This window comes from Sturnus vulgaris, chromosome 3 (assembly GCF_052056855.1).
Source record: "Sturnus vulgaris isolate bStuVul1 chromosome 3, bStuVul1.hap1, whole genome shotgun sequence".
NCBI classification, from domain to species: Eukaryota; Metazoa; Chordata; class Aves; order Passeriformes; family Sturnidae; genus Sturnus; species Sturnus vulgaris.
In genome coordinates this window covers 2,717,985-2,741,921 of record NC_142245.1, presented here as the reverse complement: position 1 = coordinate 2,741,921, position 23,937 = coordinate 2,717,985, and the positions used below count along the sequence as shown (strand labels likewise).

General features: G+C 40.8%; 1 protein-coding gene and 1 long non-coding RNA gene across 5 annotated transcripts in view; one reads left to right on the top strand and one right to left on the bottom strand.

Moving 5' to 3' along the window:
• Positions 1 to 23,937, bottom strand: part of LOC148224135 (uncharacterized) — a 141,497-nt gene that overhangs the window by 77,519 nt on the left and 40,041 nt on the right. The gene's annotated exons all lie outside the window — the stretch shown is intronic.
• The window catches only part of PLCB1 (phospholipase C beta 1), a 327,675-nt gene that overhangs the window by 286,546 nt on the left and 17,192 nt on the right, over positions 1 to 23,937 (top strand). For 2 of the 4 annotated variants that reach the window (XM_088160735.1, XM_014895074.2), the window contains exon 32: positions 20,219 to 20,283. The exons of the other annotated variants lie outside the window; for them this stretch is intronic. In XM_088160735.1, coding sequence (XP_088016861.1) covers positions 20,219 to 20,257 — 39 coding nt within the window. In that variant the 3' untranslated portion in view covers positions 20,258 to 20,283. The remainder of the gene's footprint in view (positions 1 to 20,218; positions 20,284 to 23,937) is intronic. 4 annotated transcript variants of the gene reach the window in all.

Below are 23,937 nucleotides of genomic sequence, written 5' to 3'. Positions count from 1 at the left end.
TGTTAATTTTTTAAAATTATTATTAATATTTGGAGATGGATATTTTCATTGTTATAAATCACTGATTACTTTCAAGCTGGTATCTGTCTTTTTAATATACTGAACTTTCATACTTGTAGTTTTTGGCCACTATGCTTTAAAAACATCCAACACATCAAATCACTCTTTTAGAGTAGTTGAGTATTTGAGCTTCTTTAGGCTGAAAATTTGATTTCTAACACCATAAACTGAAGAATATGGTGCATTGTTCACCATGTAGATCATTATGTGGTCAGAAGGGCTTCATTTTCCTAATGAATCCATCATGGCATAGAGACCTGTAGAGCACCTGAACAGAAAAAGGTAAAATTCTAAACTCAATCACCATCTCTGAAGTACTTCAGTGAGTTATGCCCTTTTGCAAATGTTACCTATAATGACATCCAGATTCTCCATCTGGTGTCACCCCATATAACTTTCTAGATATTGAATGTTGACCCTTTTTATAATTTGAAATTCATCTGGTATCATAAACAGCAGAAAACTGTGGGCTGTAATCATGTAATCATCCCATTCTGCACTTCTGAAAGGTTTTTTTTCCATTTTAGTTAGTGGCTGAAATCATGCCATCCTCTTTTTCTCTTTTTTTTTGGTGGCATAGACATCATGAGTGTCTGAAGAAAATTGCTGTTACTTAACCTGTTTTTTTGTGCCAGGGATTCCTTCAGCTTCTTTTCTTGAAAAAAAGCACTGCTGCAACATCAGAGGCAGACTGAATTTTGGTATAAAGATAATATTTCACTGCCTTGTGGGGTTTCTGGGTCTCAGTTTCACACTTACATGGAAGTATAGAGTGTTCTGCAGCTCATTTGTTCAAGTTTAATGCTGCTGCTAACTGGCAGTGCAAGAGTTTTATCATCCTGGGAATATTTCACCCTTTTCACCTTTTCCTGTTTTTATGTGGATTTGTGCAAATGTGATGAGTGCCAAGTGAAGAACTGGACAAGTGGGATGCTCTAATTGCATTTCCTCAGACTTTGCATTTCCAACACTTTTATCTTTCCACATTGCTGCACTGTTTAATTCACTTGAATTAAATGATGAATCCTAAAGTGAACTTCTGTGAAATTAAAAGGGCTGTGAAATAATGGAGCTGAAGAATACTCCAAGGGCAATAGGTGCAGGAATGGAGGTAAGGCTCACCTGCTCTGAATTTAGATACCTACAAGAAACCTGGGCAGGTCTCAAGTCCTGCAAGGGAAGGAAATGCTAGGGAGCACCTCAAATAACTCATTTTTTGTGCCTCCTCTGCAAGAAAACCAACACAGAACTCACAGAGATTCCAGCAGGACCTATGGAACATATTTTGATTAAAAATTAGACTGAGTGTGAGGGGTTTAAATGGTGTCAGCAGAACTGGCCTGAACCTCTCTAATGGAAGAGACAGGCATTACATTTCTAAAGGAAAGGATGAATTGAGATTAACTCTTCTGACAGGTGTGAAGCTTTCTTGATGCATGTGAAAACAAATATGGGACACCCTCCAAATTGCTGCACCTAATTTTTGTCTGTGAAATGGATTTCTTTAGGAGAATAATTTTTGTGGTTTAGATTAGCTGTCATAGAGGATTCTTAAATGGCCCTTTACAACAAAAAAGTGATTTATCTTGGCTATTTTGTATGACTAAATGTATATAGTACCACTAGATTGCAGTACTTTCAAGCTTTTCAATAAACCCCACTAAGTCTTGTACAAGGACTCTTTGGAGTCCAAACCTGCCCCCAGACTGTGAATGAGGCCCAGTGTGTGTCCTCAGGGAATTTCCTGTTTTTTTAAGGGAGGACAGCAAGCACAGCTCTTTGCTCAAACAAGGTTTTAATCCTGACTAAGGAACGAAGGAAGGCAAATGTTTAAAAAAATACACTAGTTATATTAGAATACATTCCTCAGCTCCCAGGGAAAAGGAAATACTGAGAATAGAAGGAAGGAAGTGCATCAGAATGAGGATATGGACAGTTTGTAGGTGGTGGTGAGGAAAGGAATGCTTGGAGAGATGCAGGAGGAAGATGAAAATTGGGAGGCAAATTTCAGTGTTCCATTGCCTGGCAATACAAAGCAGTGCCAAGATGCTCTGGTACAGGCTGTTCCAAGGCAGCCTCAATTACCCTAAACTGGTGAAACTGAAGTTTAAATAAGATTTATGAGATGCATTGTGTGCCTTCATTACAGATAGACGTATATTTTTATATAAATATTTAATAACAAAAAAGCAAGGAAAAATTGTAAAAGTTAAGACTAAATGTTTTGCATTTGCATTTCATTAATTCAGGAGTGGGTTTTGGAAAAACTAAAATTTTAAAAGAGAAATTCAGACTGTAATCATGGTGTTATGTTAAAGCCAACCCTCTTTTAAAGGGTGAAAATTGACATTCTAGTAACCATTCATCTGCAGACACAAGAAGTGAATTTTACCTTGCATGCCATCAGATGAAATTATTTTCTTTTATAAGAATTAGTATGAGAAGAATGATTCAATTGGTACAAAAGGCTTTTGGATGTATTGAGGTGGTTTTTGACAGACAGATTTGTACTACAGATGTGTTTTATTTGTTCTCATCTGAGCTTTACTGATGGCCATTTCTATTGTATTCCTTTAGCATGGAGCAGCTCTGTGTTTTGATCAGTCAGGTATCTTTAGTAAGATTTTAAATCTAAAATTTGAAGAGTAAGTAAGGGAGAGTAGTTGTTATTGTCAAGAAGAAAGGTTGTATTTCATCTGTGATTTTGCTTGTGAAAACAAGTTAAAGCTAGGTTTAAACTCAAATTTTGCTTTTTAATGCTGTAAGAGCAAAATGATTTTCTGTTGCTCATTGTCTGCTCCACCTACAAACTGTTTGAAGAAGCTTTTATTCAGGAAAAAAAAGAAACTCAGCAAAGTATCAACCACCTTTGCTGCTAATCCATGGAAAATTGGGCAGCATCGCTTTACTAGCAAAGCAAAGAGAAGGGCTGGGATATAGAAGTGTAAAATGGCACATGGACTGGAAAATTGATCCCAGTCCTCAGAGTTTCAGTTTCCAAGCAGACCAGGTCCATCCCTGGCAGAGCTGTCCTGCAGCCTGTGGTACATTGGACAGCTCTGGGAATGCTGTGGGTGCCTCCCTGCAGGTCCCTCCCCGCTGTGCCCCTGGCTGTGCAAAGACCCAAATCAAGGCCATGCTCCTTGGCTTGTGAAGAGAAACATTCCCTGCTTCCCTGAGCAGAGCTGGGCAGGGTGATCCATCAGCCCAGCTCTCAGCTGATGGGAAATGACAAGGTGTGAGAGGGGAGGGAAGTGTTCTGTGATTGCAGGTGAAACCTGCCTGGCACTGGTGCGTGTAGGACACAGTGACAGCGCTCTCAATTCCCTGGGAACAGCAGAGAGACAAAGCAAGAGGAATCTTAAAGTAGTGCTTGAAAAAAATCACATGGTTGGGCACTTCTTTTAGTTCTGTAACCATTACAGAGAGAGGGAAAAACTCCTCCTGTTGATCTTCCCCACTTGCCTTTATCCTTCACTATCCTGTGGTTTTTAAGGATTTTTTTCAGACTCACTAAACTATGCTTTCTCCAGGTATGTGCTCCCAGACACTGGGTTTGATTGTGTCCTTGTTCTCAGCCATTTCCAAATTGGGAACTATTTGAAATTCCTGCTACTTGGCTATGGGACTTTGGGCAATTTTTTCCCCCTTTTGGCTTATTCTTCCTTACAATCCTAAAAGCACATCCAAACTTGTGGTGAAGGCAGCAGTTGTGAGCAGAGCTGGCGTCAGGCATGACAGCTCCAGAGCAGGAATTTGGGAAGAGCTGTTTATCTGCAGTGTGATTAACAGGGTGATGCCATGGACTGCATGCCCAAGCAAACGTTTTGGATACCATAAATTTTTTTGCTCCTATGACTTAATTTAGACATTCCATGTGGCACTTGAAAATAAAGAATTCCCTAGTGCGCCATTATGGAAACTGAGTTTCTTTTGGCCTTTGCCCAGTGTTATACCAAGGGATCACTTTTAAGGACATCCATTGTAGCTATTGCCTAGAAAAAGCAGTTCAGCCATAATAGGTTGGTTGTGTACACTTTCAGCAAACCTTTAAATATTTATACTTTCTAATTTATGGTGTGTGCTCCTTTCCTTAAATAAAGAGCTATCCTGAGTATTATCCATCTAACTCTTCCAAAAAAACAAACCAGAGCACTAACCCAAACAAAGCTCTTCAATTGTATTGCTCTTCTTAGTTTACCTCAGTTCCATACTATTTCAGAGATTTTTTCCCTTTTGTGATTGTTCACTGCAGGCAAAGCAGTTGCAAACTCCTGTTGGAAGGATCTAAAGAGCAAGCAAGGATGAGTTTTACTAAATGCATCTCCTTCCTTTAGAAGACAGACTTGCTTCTAAAAAGACCTTTTTCTTCAAAGTATTGTTAACATAACAGTAGCAACTCATGTTTTCTATGAAAGATTGAAAGATAATAAATTTTTAAGTTGAACCAAAGAGGAAAAAAACACAAAAACCAGTGGATTTGACAGCAGAAAGATCAGGGGATGTAACTTCTAATGAAGCATCTCTGTTTACTTTGTTCTCGTTTAAGGAGAGTCTCTTCAATTATTTTTTGTTTTTTTATGGCATCTTGCAAACAATTTCCCAGCACAGCATAGTGTCCTAGGCACCTTGGCCCCTTTCCCACACAACAGCAATTAAACAGACACTTTGCCCCCTCCACAGACTTTTAAGTCACAAAACAATCAGAGCCAGCAGAGGAGGAGGGTGTTCTCTGCTGAGCAGCCCAGGAGAGGCTCTTTGATTCACTCAGCAAGTGCTGCCAGGCCTGGGATGTGTTTTTTGTGATGGGCTCAAGGCACGGGGAGTTTTTAATGCACTAAAATGTTATGTATCCTTGCAAGAGCACTGCTCCTGCAGGAAGGTCAGGTCATCTCTGGTTCTTTGGGCAGGTTGTGTCTCTGCAAAGCTGTGGGAGCTTCACTGTGGGTTAAGGGCAGAAAGGGACCTTAAATTTGTCACAGAGTCACTGCCCAAACCAGGCTCCAGATGTGTGTTTGGTGCCTGCAGGTGAAGACATTCTGTACAAAAAGGTTGGTGTGGAACAGGGGCTGTGGAATCAGGTCCTCCAGATGGACACAGTGAGAGTTTTCACTTGTGCCATGAGGATCAGCTTTTCCCAGAGTCTGAAGCTGATTTACTGCTCAGTACAAAGACACTTGTGTCTGGTATGACACAGTACTCTTAATATTATATTAAACTTCATACAAATGCTTCATACAAGTTATTGTTCTATGAATAGTAAAAGCTCTGATCTATGCATAAGGGTTTGGCATAAAATCTATGTTTGAGCTTCCTTTGATCTAAAAGGAAAAAGGGATTTCTCTGATTTTTCTTTTTAAAAAATGGTGCTTGGTATTTTTTCCAGAACTGTTGTGCTTTCCTCAATAATGACATAAACGCTATTTTTTGCTACTTCCTTTGGATTCTTTTCTCTCTCCAAATTTAATTTATGGCAAAGGAACAGAACTTTAAGACATACTGCTTTCCCATGTAAATCTTTTTCTATAAAGCATAAAAGAGAAAGTAATAGATACAAACTCATGAGCTTCTTTTTTTCTGTTTGTTTTGATTATAAAATATTTCTGTTTTCTGTTCCATCCACAACTGGAATATCCTTTCTAGTGATCTTCCCAGTCCTGGGAACTTCTTGCTGAAGATAACACCACGTTTGGCACACAGATAATGTAATGATATATCCTGAGTGTAGCCCTGCCAATCTTCATTAAATAATAAAATATTTGGTATGCTGATAAATTTTTATTTTAGGCAATGTTCTGCCAATTATTTTCACTTACTCTGTTACCTATAATCACCTCATTAGCAGTGTCTACACATGATACAACTGCTTCTCCCTGTGCTTGTCTTTCCCTTCTCACTTTCCCCAGATAAACAGTATTGATATGTGATGGGATGGTTTCAACCAGGATCTGTCACCTCCTCCTCAGTGTAAAATACAATGTCAGACTTGCTTCTCTGCAGGATTTTTGGGTTTGGTTTTCTCATGGCCTGAAGGATTTGTGTTTTAACAAGCATTCTGTTTTCATTTAGGAGAGTTACTGAGTTGTGTGTGCCCAGATTCACACACCACTGAACTCTCTGAGGGTCTGGTGGTGAACTTTCACAAGAGGAGCTGCTGAACACTTGAGACTTTTAGCAGTTCCACTTCATTTGTTGGTGCCAAGCCCTTGAAAAATCTGTCAAAAGCTGAGGAGATTCAAAATGGCACTGGAGACCACTTCAGAAATTAAATGTTTTCAGCATTGAAGTTCTTGTTGACTGATACTTTGACAGGAACTAAAACTTTACTAAAACTTTAATTGCAGGACTTAGGCCTTAGTGTTTGAGAGATTAGGACCAGGAAGGTGTGCTCAAAGGTGGGAACTGTTTTATCTCTGTCTGCTCTAGAAGTCTCTTTGCTTTGGGCAGCACCTGGTAGCAGCCAAGGGCAGAGGCAGAGCACAGGTGTCAGTCAGCCACGGGTCTGAGCCAGCCTGGCAGTTGTGGCACTCCTAAAGCCCTGAGCAATTTGGGGAATCTGGCCTACAGTGACCAGATGGCACTTCCATTATTCTCACATACCTTCACACTGGAGTTAATTATTGCAGAAATTCTCTTGTCCTGCTAATCCTGTAAATATATCTGTGACTTGGAGCATGGACAGAGAGTTTCCTTGTGGCTTCCCACGGGTTTGATTAGGAGCCCTACATGAATTTTGTCTGTATCGTGTCTTTATTCTCCTTCTCTAGAGCAGACACATTACTGTCGTCACTATTTCTTTATGTGGTGCCAGCATGAGAGTGCCTGGCTCCTCATTAGCCGTCCATATGTAAACCAATAAGTTGTAATTACTTTTGAGAGTGCCTTTAGGAAATAAGGAAGTGACACTTACACATTCACAGGCCCTGTTTCAGAAGGAAGTTGGAGGCATCACACGACTGCCCTGCTGGAGCAGATGTATCTGGGATGCAAAATGTACATGCCACATGTGGGCCAGCTATGAAACAAAATTAAAATTATAATCAGAGTCTCCGTGCATTCCCAAGTATTAGGCAGCAGATTGTTGGGAGTGTAAGTAGGTCACACGTTGTGTTGAGTGATTGTGCTTTGTCCTTTGCCATCTGGCAACATGAATCAACGTCAGCTGGATGCAAATAGAACTCTGCAAAGGTGACCTTGGCAACAGGAGCGGGGACTGCAGGAGGCTCACCTGCAGTCACAGCAATCCTGGCAGGGAAAACCCAAAAGGAAGAGGGATTTGTGTCTAGGAACCCTTGTGGCCACTGCTGCCAGTCTGGGAGTCAGCTGTTTGTCAGTGCAGCCCATGGAGTTTCAAGTCTGTGGATACTCACATTTCAGGGAATGGCCAAGACTCCACTGGAGTTCAGAGCAGGTGTAAATGAGATGGAAGATGCCAAAAAAACCCTGGTCATTATGGTCGACTGTTCCTAGAAAGAGGATTTATTACCCTAGGATATGTTTTTGAGGAAACCTAGCTTTTGAAGCAGTCTGCTTTTAAAAGTCTCTTTTTAAAAGTCTCTCGAAGCTTAACCTAGCAAATAGAAGATATTTGTAGCTCTGTTGAAATGACACTGTCAAGACAAATTTAGCTGTGAGTTTTTAATGTGGGTCAGAAAAAAAAATCAATAGACAATTTCAAAAGGGAAAATGATGTAGATAAAACTTCCTCGTGGTGCTTCCAAGACAAACCAATACCGTGGTTTTTGTGTATTGAAGGCTTTGCTTGGTTAACTTGCATTTTGCCTTACTTTAGGTGTCAATGTTTGAAATCTTTGGCTTAAGCATCTTTCAGAGCAAATTATCTGCATGACAATTAGAATCCAGTTCTGATGGTTCCCAGTCCTGTTTTGAAACCACCAATCCCAGAAAGGAGTTTTGTGGTCTGCTCAAGTTTTCCTAGTTGACTGCATTAACAATGAAGTCAGAGTTTCCCCTTTATGGAAAAGGAGAAAGGGGAAAGGCAGATTTATGGGTTCCCGGGTTCCATGTTATCTGCAAAATGGATTTAACACATGCCAAACCTACAGCAGAGAGGGTCCCTCATACCTTGTGTGAACACAAGCAGCATTTTCCCTCTGACACAAGGAAATGCTGTGGATCATGGAAGCCATCAGGTTTCCTCAGCTGCCTTCCCAAGCTGTGACTCATGCAGTTAAAAACACCACTGCAAAATCAGAATACAATGCTGCTGTCTGCACACAAGCACACTAATTTAAAACGTGTGGGGACTAATTGTCTTCAAATTCTGGAGTCATTGGGTTTCTCCAGTTACAGCCAGGCCCTACTGGAGTTTATGGTTTCTTTTATCATTATTTTTATTATTATTATCATTATTATTTCTGAAAGCATTTTATGGGAACATAGAAACTACTCTTCTTGCACAGCAAATACATCAAAGCACATTTATCTATTTCTCTAGTACTAAAGCAAGGAGAGTGCTGTTTAAAAGTGGGTGTGAAGCTGTTGTAAGATGGTCAGGATGTGAGCAGGAGGTAGCCAGGTGTTTATACCTGTTAAATATATGGGAAAGAGATTCCCTTATGTTTTTAATGTATGAGAAAAAATGAGAAAGTTTGCAATAACTCATGGTATATACCCACAATATATGGAGCAAGTAGAACATCTAATTTTGCTTTAAGATTATTTTCTTTTTTATTTTACATAAGTATTATAAATTGATCTGTGACTCCAGGCTGCCTTGAGTATATCTAGATTTGTGATCAGTGCACAGTGTAAGTTATTTTTAGATGTGAAATGCTCTTGCATCCACAGAGTATGGTTATTCACTGCCATAAATGCGCTGGGGAAATAAGTAATTTCAGGGCTTTAAAGTGGTTTGCAACCATCTCCTTTGACTTTATTGGATTTAAATATTTTCCCAGTACTCGTGAACTATTCAGTGGGGTGAGTCTGTTTCTAATTGATCACCAAGTCAGACATGACAATGTGATCTCTAGGTTCCAATTCCTGTGTCTGATTTAAGTTCAAAGACAGAATTTGAAAGCCTTACACAAACTTCACTGAGGGGACTCAAGACAAAATCGTGGTCCCTGCTGAAACTGTGAATTCTTTCTAAAGTTCTCAGTCGGAATGGCAGAGGTTTGAATCAGTGCAGCAGCAGGCATTTCCTGGAATATTACTGGATTCTAGCAGAAATTCATGAAGCTGGATCACAGCAGAGACTCTTGTTACAGATTCATATCCAGAGCCTCAAAATTCATTAAAGCCCTTAGCTGGAAGTGCAAACTTCCAATGTGAGTGCTGTCTAACAGGAACCAAAGGGAGCAGCAATTCCCTAATAATGTTACAGCCTTTGGGAGCAAATGTCATTGTTTTTAAATCAGGCAGGAAAGGAGCAGATGTTCAGCATGCCAGACAATGTCTGTAACACCTGGACAAGGATGATGGGGAATGTTTCTGATCGTGCTTGTGTAGGTGTGTTCTCAGTCATTTCCCAGAATCTATTCATTTTGGGGGGGTTAGATAATGCTATTTACAAAGCAATTGAGCCTAACTTTTATTTTTAATTAGGAAAGTTAATTGGAAAATGTTCTTAGAAATTAGGTTTCTCCCTTGACATGCTGTCAATAAATAAGTTATGTTGGAAAACAAAATGAAGATAAACAAAGGGTTGTTTCAAGCCAGCAGAAAAAAGGAGCTGCTTAGTTCTCTGAACAACAAAACTACATTTTATCATCTAAATATCAACACATTAATATTTATATTTATCATCATTAATTTGATTGCATTCTTTTAATAAGAAATGCAGATAGAATAAGTGTTATTGCATTCATATCACTTCCCATTGTTTCTGCACATTGTCAGTGGTTTGTGCTGCTGAGCAGCTCAGAACTAACCCCAGCTGGGGCAGCTCCCCAGAGCCTGGGGGAAGTTGTCACTAAACAGCTTCAGACTTCCAGCCCTTCTCCAGCAGGGCTCAGGTGTGCCCCAGGGGGAGGGAACTGCCCCCTATCACTTCATAATTCCCTCTTTGACAATATCAGCACTGCTGGTTTTAATAAATAAGACTAAAGGAAACCAAAACGTTGCTTTTTGGTCAGAAGTGAGCAGCAGTCTGTGGGTTCTGGTTCTCTGATCCTCAGAGAACTGTGTCCCAAGTGAGCTGGGTGCAGCACTGTCCTGGTTTAGGACACTCACCTCAGCTTTCTGCCCTTCCCTCCCCTGCAGTGAGATAAGTAACCCCAACTTTCTTCCTTATTTGTGGTCCTGCCTGTTAATGTGAATTCCACTTGGCAGCAGATTACATCCATGCACTTAATTAATTTAAGCTACAGCAGCTAACAAGCAGATGCAGAATTTGCTCAGCCATGCCTGCAAGAATGGCATCATCTTGGGGAGAGAAAAGGAGAATTGCTAAGGATGCTGTCTGCTTTAGCTGCACCAATTTAAGTCATCCATAAATTTGAACTGAAGTCCTCCATCTGTAAAAAATCTGGGCCCTTAGTCAATTTGAAATACAAGAGTATTTCAGCCTCCTTGTATTTTTTCAGGTATTTGTAGGACTCCATCTTTTCAAGAAATGATAATGTTCATGAATTGGCAGTAGCTTAGTGCAGGAACAGAGACCCTGAAACCCTTGGCTGGTTCTGCAGGGGCTTCTCACAAACAGTCCCTGCCCAGTTACTTCTTAAACACAGTTTTCAAACAAAAGTATAATAGAAATATTTGAGCAGGAATTAGGCACTTGTAAAGTGAAAGACAACTTGAAGTACTTCTCACTTATTAAAGGTAGTGAATATACATTCAACACAATTATTTCATTAATGATACACTTAATTTTTTTCAGTGTTATTACCATCACCAAGAACTGTTTAAAAACAAACAAGCTAACTAAGAAATTGATAAATGACTGACTGGGAAAGCTGTTTGAATAAGTATTTTTAGGGTGACAAGGAAAATGCTAATAGCAGAGCTGGACACTAGTAATTCCTTTTAAATGTTACTTCCAGACCAGATCTTCCAGAATGATCTTCGACATCTTTCAAAAAAATCGAAAAACAGAGGATAAAATTAACAAAAATTAATGTTATTTTTCATTGCACTTAATGGTTGGAGTTTAAAACTGTCCACATATGCAGTGCTTAGGCGACTAATTTATCTGGGGATGTAAAATAACACTTTAAAGGAGGTGTATCTCTGTCTCACTGAGGCTTTGGTGGATTTGGTGCCAATAAAGAAGCATTTGCTGGCATCTGCTTTGCCAAAGCTCTGGAGATGTGCCTGTCCTGAGGTCTGCAGGGCTCCTTCCTAGAGAGCTTTTACCTTTCTATGTCACTTTGACATGTTGTCCTAAACTCAGACTTCTGGGTGGAAATTCAGTCCAGGCAGCAGTGATTGATTAAATCACCCTAAGATGAGCCTGAGCAAATTTTAGGCTTTTGATGTGGGAATGAGGCAAAGACTTTTGGAGGAAAAAAAAAAAAAAAAGGTTGATTTATTAATAAGCATTTTCCTGCTATAAGTGCATCTTCTGTCAGTTTATGTGGATTAGGGAGACAGGGATGGCACAGCCCTTCTCTGTACCCTCTGGAAATTTGGTGTCATCACAATGGAGCCCAGCAGGTGCTGCTTTCCTGGGAACTCAGCAGTTCAGGCAGTCTCAAATATCAGGGACGTGAATGCTCTGGAGCAATGTACTGAAAGCACTGGGTGGGATCATCCTTAATTCAGGACCACTCCAATATTTCCATTTTTCATAGCTGTTCCCAAGCTTGTGTGCTTTTCCTGGCTGAACTGTGTTCCAGAAGAGAAAGAATTGTCCTGTTTCTGCCCAGCACAATCAGTTGAAAACATTTTTGTATGGACCTGACAAGAGAAGTGTGGGTGGATAAGGTTAAGCCCAGATGCCATCTGCAGATATCCCCTTGGCACACAGCTGCAGTATTATTCTCTCCAAGGCCGGAAAGGGCTGGAATTGAGGCAGAAAGGCAGGGTGGTCCTCACATTTCATGTGCCAAGGGAGAATTCCAGTCTGCATGCTCTTGGTACCTCAGGCTGGGGAGAAAAGCACAGCTGAGCCATTCTGCACTCCATAACGCTGAGAAGACAAATCTCACTGATTGCCTCCTGCTTTCCCTCCACACCTGACTTCCCTCTGGCTGATCTGTCATTCCTAAGAGTAGCTGTTCTTACAAACCTTGGGATGAGGTGGTAAATCTAGATCTAATGCCCCAGCTGAGTCAATAGCACACTGGGTTGGAGCTAATTTTTCAGGCTTATATGCTATTTGGAACAGGAAATCCGTGATTTTAATTAGCAATAAATAGGAAATAGTCTGCTGCGAATTGATCTTAAACAGGTACTGCTGTACTAAATTAGTTCAAAATAAGCAGGATTTTCCATTCAGCAAATTGATGCTAAGACATCTTGGGTTTATTAGCACCAGCTCCATTATCTGTCTCAGGCTAACTTTGGTTTCAGGAAGGAATGAAGCTGATTATCTGTTCTTAGACACAAACAAATGAGCTTATCATAGAGTGCAAAGCATCAGGACAGAAGGGATTTCTCCCATGTATTCATTTGAAGAACTAATTGTCATATGTATTCTGTCTTAGCAAGTAAATGGAACTAATAACAGTTTGTCAAAAAATATCAATATTTTTTGATTGTTAATTCACAGTCATTTAAAGTTTAATGGAATTTTGGGCGATGACAATTTCTTGATGTGTTTGTGAAGATCCTTTCATCTGACACTTCATTAGGGAAAGGATTTGGATTTTGAATGTTCTTAGGAAATAAAGCTCCTTTTACTCCAGAGAAAACTGTGCAATCTGCTATATTTAATACAGAAAAGGCTCTAAAATTGCCTAAGCTATCATGCTTGTCTGCAAGACAAGACCATGCTATTACTTTCAACTTCTAATAGTACTAAAATCTGAACCAGTAACTTGTATTTCATGCAGTTTTTCAGATGGGAGAGTTGAGACCTTGGCAGTGGAATGAATTGGGGAAGTTGCAAAGGAAATCAGTTTGTGGGATAAAGACAACTAAATTATTTCATTTGTACAAGGTGCTGAATCAATGAGATGTTCATTCTCAGCCTGATGCTTATCTCAGTTTATCTGGCATTTGTACATAATCTTTCCAAAGATGTTTCTGGAATTGGTTTGAATAGGTACTGGTGTGATTTAGAGTGACATTTTGGGATGGGATGAGAATTTTCTTTAATTGGCAGTCTTCCCATTTTGAGTATCATTTCCAGAAGGGCAATTCTGAGACAAGGAGCTACTGCAGAGGGTCCAGTGGAGGCCACAAAGATGATGAGGAGTCTGTTTTGAGGAGAAACTGGGCCTGTTTAGTCTGGAGAAAAGAGAACTGAACCCACATAAATATCTCAAAGAGGTGTCAAGGAAGTTGCCAAACTCTTTTCAGTGGTGCCCAGTGACAGGATGAAGAACAATGGCTATAAACTAAAACATAAGAAGCTTCACCTCAATGTGAGGAAGAAATTCTTTACAGTGAAGGTGGCAGAGCTCCCCAGAGAGGCAGTAGAGCCTCCCTCTCTGGAGACATCCCAAACGCATCTGGACACATTCCTGTGACCATGCCTGGGCAGGAGCTTGGACTGCATGATCTCCAGAGCTCCCTTCAAACTCAGACTATGCTGTGATTCTGTCTCACCACCAGGATCAGAGGACCAGGTCCTTTACATCCCCTGAAGAGAATTTACTTTCACAATCCCTATTCCCACTGTACACTTTAAAGCAATGAAATGCAGTGGAACATTTGCTGAATTGGGGCAATGAACACATTTCACTGGAGAGCTTTCAGGCTTTCCTCCCTGTGACCTGTTTACTCTGAGGACAGAGGGAAGGGGGAGTCATGGCAGGACACTGCTACAGGCTGTGTCCTTGCAGAAATAACTGGGTTAGCTCATGCTTAGCTCAGCCATCAGGCAAGCAGCTCTAGCTTTGGGTACTGGATACCTTATTTTAAATTGATGCACTGTGTGGACAGAAGGCTGGGTTTAAAGTGGAGCTAAACTGATTTCTCTTTATTTTATGGTTCACCTCAGAGGACTGAGGTCCTCCCTGGTCCTTGCTGTGCTTTTGTACATATACACATATAAATGTCTTGTAACACTGGAAGTTTAAAAGCTGAGTGAGAATTCAGCACTGCTTACTATGAAATATTGAGAGCCTTCATCTGTATCAAAGGAATATTGGAATGTGTGCTCTAGACATTCTGAGGCTTTACAAGGGATTCCTGCAGGAAGTCTGGGATAGCTGAGTGCTGTCCTGTGATGAAGCAGGTTTGGGGAACCCTGAGGGGTTTCTGCACAGCAGCCTTGGCACTCGAGCTTTACAGTAACAGGGCCATAATAGGACAACAAAGAGGTTTCATGATCATAAAGGAGCAGTCAGCAGTTCCTAAATCTCTTGGTGGCTATGTCACTGTGGCCAGGGAGAGCACTCTTGACTTCACTTATTTTAGTGCTTACTGAATAACAAAAACTTTTTCTGACTTGTGAAAATACAAAATGCTTCTATTGTGCCTTTCTTTTTTTAGCCTTCTCCCAGTGATAATCTAAGTCCCTTTGATTCCTTCATTCCTTTTAGTTGACCAGATTGGAATGCTTGCTTTGAAAACTGCCTTAAAACAATCCCTTGCCAACCTGCTGTACTGGATTAGCTGTAGAAATATTGGCTCCCCTCGCATTCTTTTAATTTTTAAAGTAATTTTTACTGCTTTGATGAGTAGCTAATTCACAGGGGTTGCTGAGCTACCTCTCAGACATGCCAAATGTATCCATGGAATGGGGAGCAAACCTTTATTGTTCTCTGAACTGGTATCAATAGCAAAATTCAGACTGACCTCAGTGGAGTAAACCTAAGTGTCCTAAGTGAGTAAACCTTTGAGACTTTCACATCCTGCAATGAGATATTCACAAAAATCTGGTGGCCTCATAACCACAGGGCATTAACTCTTCCTGCTGGACCAGAGGAACACAAACTCTGGGTAAGAGTCCCAGATTGGACTTCTTGTGTCTAACATTCATTGTATTAATGGAAATACAAATCTGAGAAATAAATTCCATTCTCTTGATCTCTGTCTAGCTTACCATTAGTAAATGTTATGCCCTTTACAAATGGTAAAGGTGATAAATAAAATGTTTTGTACAGACAGAATTTCAGTGATACTCTGCTTGCATCTTATATTGAGGTTTGGGAGTTTTGTTTTGAGCTGAAAAAATGCATATTCTGACTTAATCTTCTGGCATTTATGGAGCTGCTGTATAATTGCAGTTGATTATTTTTAAAGGTTATATCTAAAGTAGTCAATATGAAGCAGGAATGGAAATTTCTTTGCCCAGGATGAGAAGCAGGAGTACATCTGAAGACTGTTCTTGCTGCAGTTGGGTTGTGTGTGTGTAACTTAAGAGTAGAATTGCACAGGGGTGGGTTCCACATATGCTGCTGTTAAACCAGAGATTTTCACTGACACGCAGTAGAATTAATCTGAATAATTTTTTTTATTGTTTCACTGAGTGGGATCAAAGCCAGGACCAAACTCTTCCTCCTGCATTTCTTCCTCTGCCTACTACAGTCAGTCTTGGATCAATTGATAAACAAACCTAGATCTGTGCTGTCTCTGTGATAGGGATGTGAAGGATCTTTTCTGGTCTGGGGAAGATGAGAATATAACTGGCTTTCACAGCTTGCAAAATATGAACACAAGTTGGTGCCTTAAATGTTTTGTGCTGTTTCTATGTTGCCATGAGGTTGATTCTGTCCTGTCTGTGCCACCTTGCTGTAGATGACACCCGTGGGAAAGCACATCCCCTGCCCCTGGCTTTTCTGTTTCCTTGATTTGGCAATTCATCTTCTGTTAGTAGATACCTTCAGAAAAAGAGCCTAAAGCATATCTGGCACATTTTAGTGAAGATGAACTCCACAACACAGCTGGAAACAAAGTTTGAAAAGGAGTCATGGCTTAGGAATTTAGGCCAGGGCTACTCTTATAAAGAGCAAGAAAGTTTTTCTTGGTCCATTGGAGAGAATGTGCTGCTTTCCAGGGGATTTGGGCTTCTGGCCCGAGTTTGAGAAGAGTTGCCCCCCAGAGAAGAAGTATCCTTTAGTCAGCTGGACCCTTGGTGAGAGCAGTACAGTGCAGGAAAAGGAGAAGGCACTAGGCAGGAATATTTCATTTCTAAAAATCTTACCTTGCTTCGATTGTACCATTACTTAAAAATTTTCCCATTTTCCTTCAAACTGCTCTTACAAATTTTTGTACTACTGTGGTCTCAGAAAACCCTGCAAGTGTCTGCCAAAGGCAGAGCCAGAGCACCACGTGTGAGTTGCTGAACAGCTGAGAGGTGTGTGAATTATTGAGGGAACTAAACCGTGTGCTGTGAGGCAGCTCTTGTGGATAAGCACTATTTCCTTTTTCTTCTCCCTGAGACACATTTCTTCATTGTGGTTTTAAAGGTTCATTAATGGATAATTGTGAAGAACAGTCATGTTAACAAGAGTTGATTGGAGGTGTTATATCAGCACAGTTTATTGTGGGGACTGACAGGATTGTATGCCCTATTTCTATGTGCCAGCAAGAAGAGAAATCCTGACTAATTGTGGCAGTAGTTCTTTACAGTAATGGCACAATAACTGAGAACACAACACAGCTTTTCATGACAGCTTAGAAACCAGAAATACGAAGTGCAGCTTTTTTTGTGGCCCTTTGTACAGGTGAGGACACATCCAGAACCATCAGATAAACCAGATTATATTCAGCTTCAGTATTTTAAAAGCTTAAACATTTACTGGATTGATTTCTGGTGTTTCCAGAAAGCTTCTGGGAAACCAGCATTAGGTAGACAGTGACTGTGAATAGCAGGTAGTGTTTTAACACTCTCCCTTGCCATCAGTGTTCTTCTGCAATCTGGTTTCTCTGTGTGTGTCTTCCCTAAAATGTTGTCTCAGCACTACTAAAAGCAACAGATATATGGCTGCTTTATGATTTGGAGAAGTGTATGTATTTTCTGTGTTTTATTACCCCTGTGTTAGAGATTTCACAAGGAGCTGCTTAATGCAATGTCGGTACAAACAGAAAGCTTCTGCTCACACTGGAATCAAGAAGCTGCTCAGGCATTTTCAAAACAAGGCAATTTTGCAAGTACAGTCATGACTATCAGAATAGAAAAGAGCTTGAAAAATTCAGTGTTTGTTTTAATCCCTGTGTTTCTCTCTGACTTTTTCTTTCTTATGCTGCAAGGCCATGCCTGGAGCTCCCAAACTAGTGAGCACCCCGGTGGTAAATATCTGAAATATGTCTGCTGCACTACCATCACTTGGATCAGGAGCATCCCAGTGGTGCAAGTGCACAGATTGTACTGTTAAAAGCTCAATAAAAAAATAGAGGTTTTGAGTGGTGCATATCCTGCTCACAGCTACAGTGGCTGTATCTGGTAACCCTGTAATTTCCTCTGCCTGTGGAATTCATGCTACCCAGATATCTCTGTTACTTTCTGTGGACTGTGTTTTGATAAATAATCAAGGGGGAAATTCCTCAGGGGGGGTTTGTTACCATTTTTGAACGTTGCTTTTGTTGAAATGTTTACTTATTTCTGATGTTCATCCTGAAGGTAGGTAAAGTCTGGATATTGGCAAATGTGTGCCTCCTTTGCACACCCAAATCCTGGTGTGTGAGCACATCACACAGAGTACACAAACCTTTTCCCAAACCAAAATGTGCCCTTTAACAGGGAGGCTGGCTAAAAATGCTGCCAAAAGAAAGGAAAAGTATTAATGCTGCACAAACTAAGAAATTTAGCAAGAGGATGCTTAGTAGTGTATTCCAAGACTGGTTTTAAGGGAATTTGTAATCAAATCTTAACCTGCTTTCAGTAGTTACAAACCTTACTGAAGTAACTAGGCCAACATCCCCAGCAACAAAATGTTTGTGTGCTGCAAACTTCCATGTAATTTTGTAAAAATTGCCAATTTTCTGTGAGTTGCTTTATCTGATTTGTCTGTCAGTGGGAGCACAGAACCAGTGAAATACATAGATTAAAGGGGCAGAAAAATGAAGTGCATCAGGAGGAGCCATAATGAACTGTGCAAAACAAAGTAGCTTTCTTATTTCACTTTACTTTACATTTCACCTTCTTTGCTGCTACATTTTTTTCTGCTACAAACTGTCACCTTCTGCTTCCTCAGCTAATATTTTAGGTTCATTTTGCATGTCAAGATGGTGCAAGCTGCCACTGGGACCCATTTCCTGAGCATCTTAGGCCCCACATGTATCTCCTAACACCCTTTGTGCCAGTGTTAATGCTGTAGCTTTACAGACCACTGCCACAGTGAGAAAGACTTCAAGGAGAACATAAATAAAATGCATTTCATTCATTTGCTGCAACACAACAGAAGAAGATGGCATAGGTTCCCTTACACAGCTTTTCAATCAAATCCAGCCAGTTGTCAGCTAATGGTATTTTCTGCCTGCATTGTGACTCAATTAGAAGTCATTTATGAATCTGCATGGAAGTAAAATGAGGACACAGTGCTCAGACATATTGTTCTGCTTCTTCACCCATTACCAAGGAAGTGACTTAATAATTGCATTCAGTTTAAGAAAATGCTTTGAGAGGAAATGTTTTGTAACAAATATTAAAAGTAATAGCTCGGTTTCTAAGCTATTTCATCTTTACATATTAAATGAGAAGCTTTATTTTGTGTTATTGTCTGTTTGTATTTCTTTTTAAAGGTTTCCATTTTCAGTTTCATTCATAACAAACCTGACACCTTAGACAAAGCACAGGTTACCTCAGTGAGCTCACATGCAATGATTCCATGGCTGGCTGTCACCTGTGTGTCACCTGCATGTGACAGGGGATGCCACTGCAGCTCCAAAATGTCCAAAATACATGATAAAGTATAAAGTGTATGATGTGAGAAATGTCAAGATTTTGGTGGCACCAACTCAGTCATGAGAGAGCTGTGATTTAACCTCTGCAAGCAGAACCAAGTTCAGTGATAGACTCATGAAATTGCTACCATATGGAGCAGTAAATCACTAAATGCTGAAATAACACTGATTTTAGAATAAGACAAGACAGTTACCACAATAATTGAACACAACAGAGAAGGGAACATGCTGCAGCCACTTGAAAATGGCAGGACAGTGCTGTTTTAAGAACTGCACTTAGCAACAGCCAAAAGTCACCCATTTTTTTCACTTCCTGGCTATAATTTCATAGCAATATTCTACTAACTGCAAAAACTAAGGAACAAACTTCTGTCTTTTTGGTTGCTGCTGGATTACCTTCAGGACTTCTCTACCTCACACCTTAGACCTCTCCAAGAGAGAGAGTTTGAGTTCAGGGTGCTCAGAGTGGTGCGTGATGCTGTCCCCGTGAGTCGGCTCCGAGCAGCTCGGAGCACGTCAGGGGCTTTGGGACAATCTGACAAGCCTGGAGCACACCAGGGGCTTTGGGACCATCTGACAGTCCTGCTGTTCCTTGAAGTGCCAAACACAAGTTTCAGCTCCAGAGATAAACACGAGCTCAGGAAGAAGGTGAGAGAGCAGTGGTAACACCTCCATGAGCAGCGTGTCTCACACATTTCCTGCTCAGGCACTGACTCCAAGGGAATAGGCTGGAGCAGCACCACTCCTGTGAGCACTTGGGGATGTCCTTGGAGGTTTTCCATCCAAACTGCCCCGAGTTCATGACATAAGGCATGATCACAGTCTAAGGCCAGGGGTGTCTCTTCCAGCACATACTTCAGGTGGCATGGCTGATGCTCCTTTTTCCCTTCAGACACACTTCCTTCCCTTTCCCAGAAAAAAGTGACATTTCTTGCAACCTGCATAAGCTGCAACTTCAACTAAAGCTGGATCTCCCTGATAACACAGTTGGAATATTGTCCTCTTGTAGCATGGAGTGACAGGTTGTGATAAATAGACTGTTTCTCTGACTAATATGTACCTAGTCAAATATTAATGAGCCGGCACACAGAAGCATGAAGTAATCTTTTGTTTTTCATTAAGTGCATAGATTAAAGAGATGTTGCTTTACTGTAATGCACAGAATAATGTCATTTCAGCTTAGAGTAATTGTTAATCACCTCAAATTGAAATGATCCTTGGTTTTGTTTTAAAGAGCATAGAAGAACAAGAAGTAGAGGAAAAACAGAAGTAGAAATGGAATATGAGACTATAGTGAAAGTGAGTGAAAAATTCCCCTTTTTATCCAGTAATGCTGATGTTGTTTTCATTTTACATGTCAAAAACAAGTCAGGATCATCCACAATTAACTGCCTGGTGGTTTTTCTGAAATCTTTGAGCAATTCTAGCCCTGATTATTACCTGCTAGCTGCATAACATGAGCTGCCACTGACCATGACATCCCTTCGGTACCGCGAAAGCGATTTGTGCCTTCTTCGGATCATACCCCACCCCATTGTCTCCCTGCCTGTTTTATTTATTGCTGCTTCTGCCCCACCTCAGTGCAGCCATCAGGGGCTGTATGTAACAGCATGATTGTCCCAGCTTTCTTGCCACCAGCCCTTTGGGTCATGGGAATATCCTCTGTTCTCTGCTCACAGTAGCTGCAGTATTCTCAGATCAGAACACCAGGCACTGTGAAATTTCTCTCTGAAGAGGTAAAGAAGATTGATTAATGTGGGGGTAGGAATTGAGAGCATCTGAATGTAGAAGTGGGAGGTGGGGAAAGGTGTTGAAGGTAGGAATTCTGGGTACCTCTGAAGATTAAGCTTACCAAGTAGATAAATTAAGGATTTGTCATCTGGGACACCAGAGTATGGGATAAAGATGGGATTAACCAGGGCATCTCAGCAGAAAGAAGAATTTGGGTACAAAGAAAAAGAATTGATGAATGGGGATCAGTAAAACAGGATTAGTCTAAAGGGGAAGACTTTAAGGGAAGAGAGAGAATTTTTCAGGGAGGAGGAAGAGAACAGAAGACAATTGAGGAGAGGCAGCCAATTCCTGGAAGAAAGATGAAAGTAGATTATAGTAAGGGAGTTTTTTTCATTGCTTTATGGAAGGGTAAATGATTAAAGATGGTGATGGAATGGAGTATTATTTCAGGTGTGTTCATCAGGAGACATGATCATGTACAAGCGAACTTCCTGTATCCTCCTGCAAACACAGCCATGCCAGGAGGGCTTGGGCTGTCACTGTCAAGGGGGTAGCAATCATCCACACACCTTTGTCACTAAATGAGGGAATCCTGCTTGCTTTGTGTTTTTATTAACTATTTCATCTTCTACTCCTTTCTTCTGGATTGCTTTGATGTGATTTGCTTGTTTGGGGAGAGAACTGAGAAATGGTTCCCAGTGAGGGTTGTATTTGTTCTCTTAGCTTTGTCTGGGGGTATTGTTCTGTTTTTTCAATATTGATCATGTCCCTTTCCATGGACATGCACTGGCAAGGAAGAAGGAACCAACTCTGGGTGTTTGAACTGTGCCTTGCACAACACAGACTGAGTCCTGTGCTTTACAGGACTCAGCAAGTGCTAAGTTTGATGTATGAAGTGACTGTGATTTGTCAGGCTTTTCTTTCTGTGAATCACCTGCCTCTGCTCACACAGACCCCAACATATTCCTCATGTATAGATTTACATCATTACAGTTTATTTAAAGGTTTTTACTGTTGCATAATAAGTGAACATTTTTCTCAAATGCTTGTTAAAAATAACACCATTGCAAGTATTGTTTAGTTCTCTTATTGTGGCAGGGTCAGAGATTAAAACTGTGAGGTGGGGCCTTGATTTCATGAGTGCTGTTTTCCTCTTGGACACAGGCAAGGGAACTAAACGTGTGTTTCCTGAGCACAGTGGTTGTGACAAAAGAAAGCAGAGCCCATAATGAATATGTTGGCACCTCCACAGTATTCGAAGGAGTGACTTACTGAAGATGGCAAGATTAAACTGGCAATTGCTCACTAGGGGACTGGGATTTCTTTGTTGTTTGTGTTTAAGTGACAGGAGAATATTGATTTCTGTTCCTGAGGGATGTGCTGTCTTCCTTTCCTGAAAAGCAGGAGGATGGGAATAGAGATGAGCTGCCTTGAAACAGCTCACTGAACATTTGAAAAAAACAGAAGAACTTGTTTTAGCTCTGTTCTTGTCATACATCACTTACATTTTAAATAATATGAGGCCAAACTCATATCACTTGCCTGGGTCAAGTTAGGATATCTTGGGCAGATGCTGGGAACCCAGGCAAATCCAATTGCTCCTGCACAGTTAAGAGGAAATCAGACCCCAGAGAAAAACCTCCTCTAGAGAGAAGTAACTCTTCATTACATCACTGGAGTTACTCTTTCCTTGGCTTCATCCCGCTCTGAGCCTCATAGGCTGTGTAAAGGATTAGGGGAAGCTCTGCATGGTGGAATTGTCATTCAGTGCACCCTACCTGTGCATGGAAACTGGGAGACAAAATGGATTGGCACTGAGTACTCAGGGAGCTCCAAAATGGGGAGAAGGAATCCAGCACACCAAAGCAAACATGACAATGATGGGATGTGAAGAAACATTTTTTTTCACCCTTTTCTGTTCTAAGCTCTCACTGTTACATACACAGGACAAAGTATTTGGGATGCTGTGAAGTACCAGGATAAGGGAGGGTAGGCAGGGCAGAAGAAGGAAGCAAATTTTTCCTGCAGGCCAGAAAGGAATATCTCAGCTCCTGCTCTGGTAAACTACACTGGCTTTGGGCTGAACAAAACTGATCACCTTAGAGAATATTTCTGTGCAGGAGAGGCACAAAATCCTTCTAAGCCATGCTAATAGCTATGCAGAAATCTAGAGAAATTACCTAAATTACAGCTTCATTCAGGAGCTGTTTGAATCCTCTAGTGACTAAATGTTAGACAGCTACAGGAAGAGCTCACAGTTTTGTTTGTCAGCACAAGATAAAATTTTGAAACAGAAGGAAAATAATGTGGACTTACAAGTCTGGTCTGAACCTGCAGCCTGATTTTTTATTCTATACTTTTGCACTAGGATTTTTTGCTGGATAGGAATGGCTTTTAAGAAGTATAAAAAGTAGGGGCTAAAAAGCTACTGCTGCACTTTTCTCATCCTTTAAGCTGTGTTTCAAGTGGGCACTTAAGTGCATGAGAGAGTTTTTCTATGAGGCTTCAACCATATGCAAGTGTTGTCTAGGATCAAGCTGTTCTTTTTCCTAAACCTAGAATTTTGTAAGTCTTTTGATAGCTGCTGCACACATCCAGAATTCTTCACAGTACAACTTCAGCCTCCAGGTTCAGCTACTGCATGGCCTGTGGGGATGATATTGCACCGAGCTGCCTCTTTTCCTGACAGCTTTATTTTCACAAAGGAGGTGTTAATGCCTGAATAAAACATATGATGTGGAGCTTATAGGGCAAATTATTTCACAGTCTGCTGATACTGAAGGTTAGCATTTCTAGAAGCAGCTTACAGTCACTCATCTGTGGTCCTCCTTGAGAGTATTTCTATTAGTAAATGCAGAATTGCCTGTTTGGATCAGGTTTATTCTGCAGGGTGTTATATAGGTGGGTGAGATCCCAGTGTAGTATTTCTGCTCTCAAAATGCTCCTTTCTGCTGAAATTTTTGCAGGTTCAGTTTCCAGAGCAGAGGTCAAGTTTCAGAAATGGGTATTCCTTGTGGGATTGACTTGCAGCAATTAAATGTTTCCCTGATATTTCAGTAATCCACTTCACACCACATAGCTTGGATGCTGCTGGAGGGGGCAGAGAGCAGCTTGTAATGCCAAGGAGCATGGAAACTGTAGGAGCTCCTGGGAATGGTAACTCCCTGTCAGTCTTTCTGCCAGGGGATCATTGTCATTCTGAGCAGGGGCTTGTGCTTT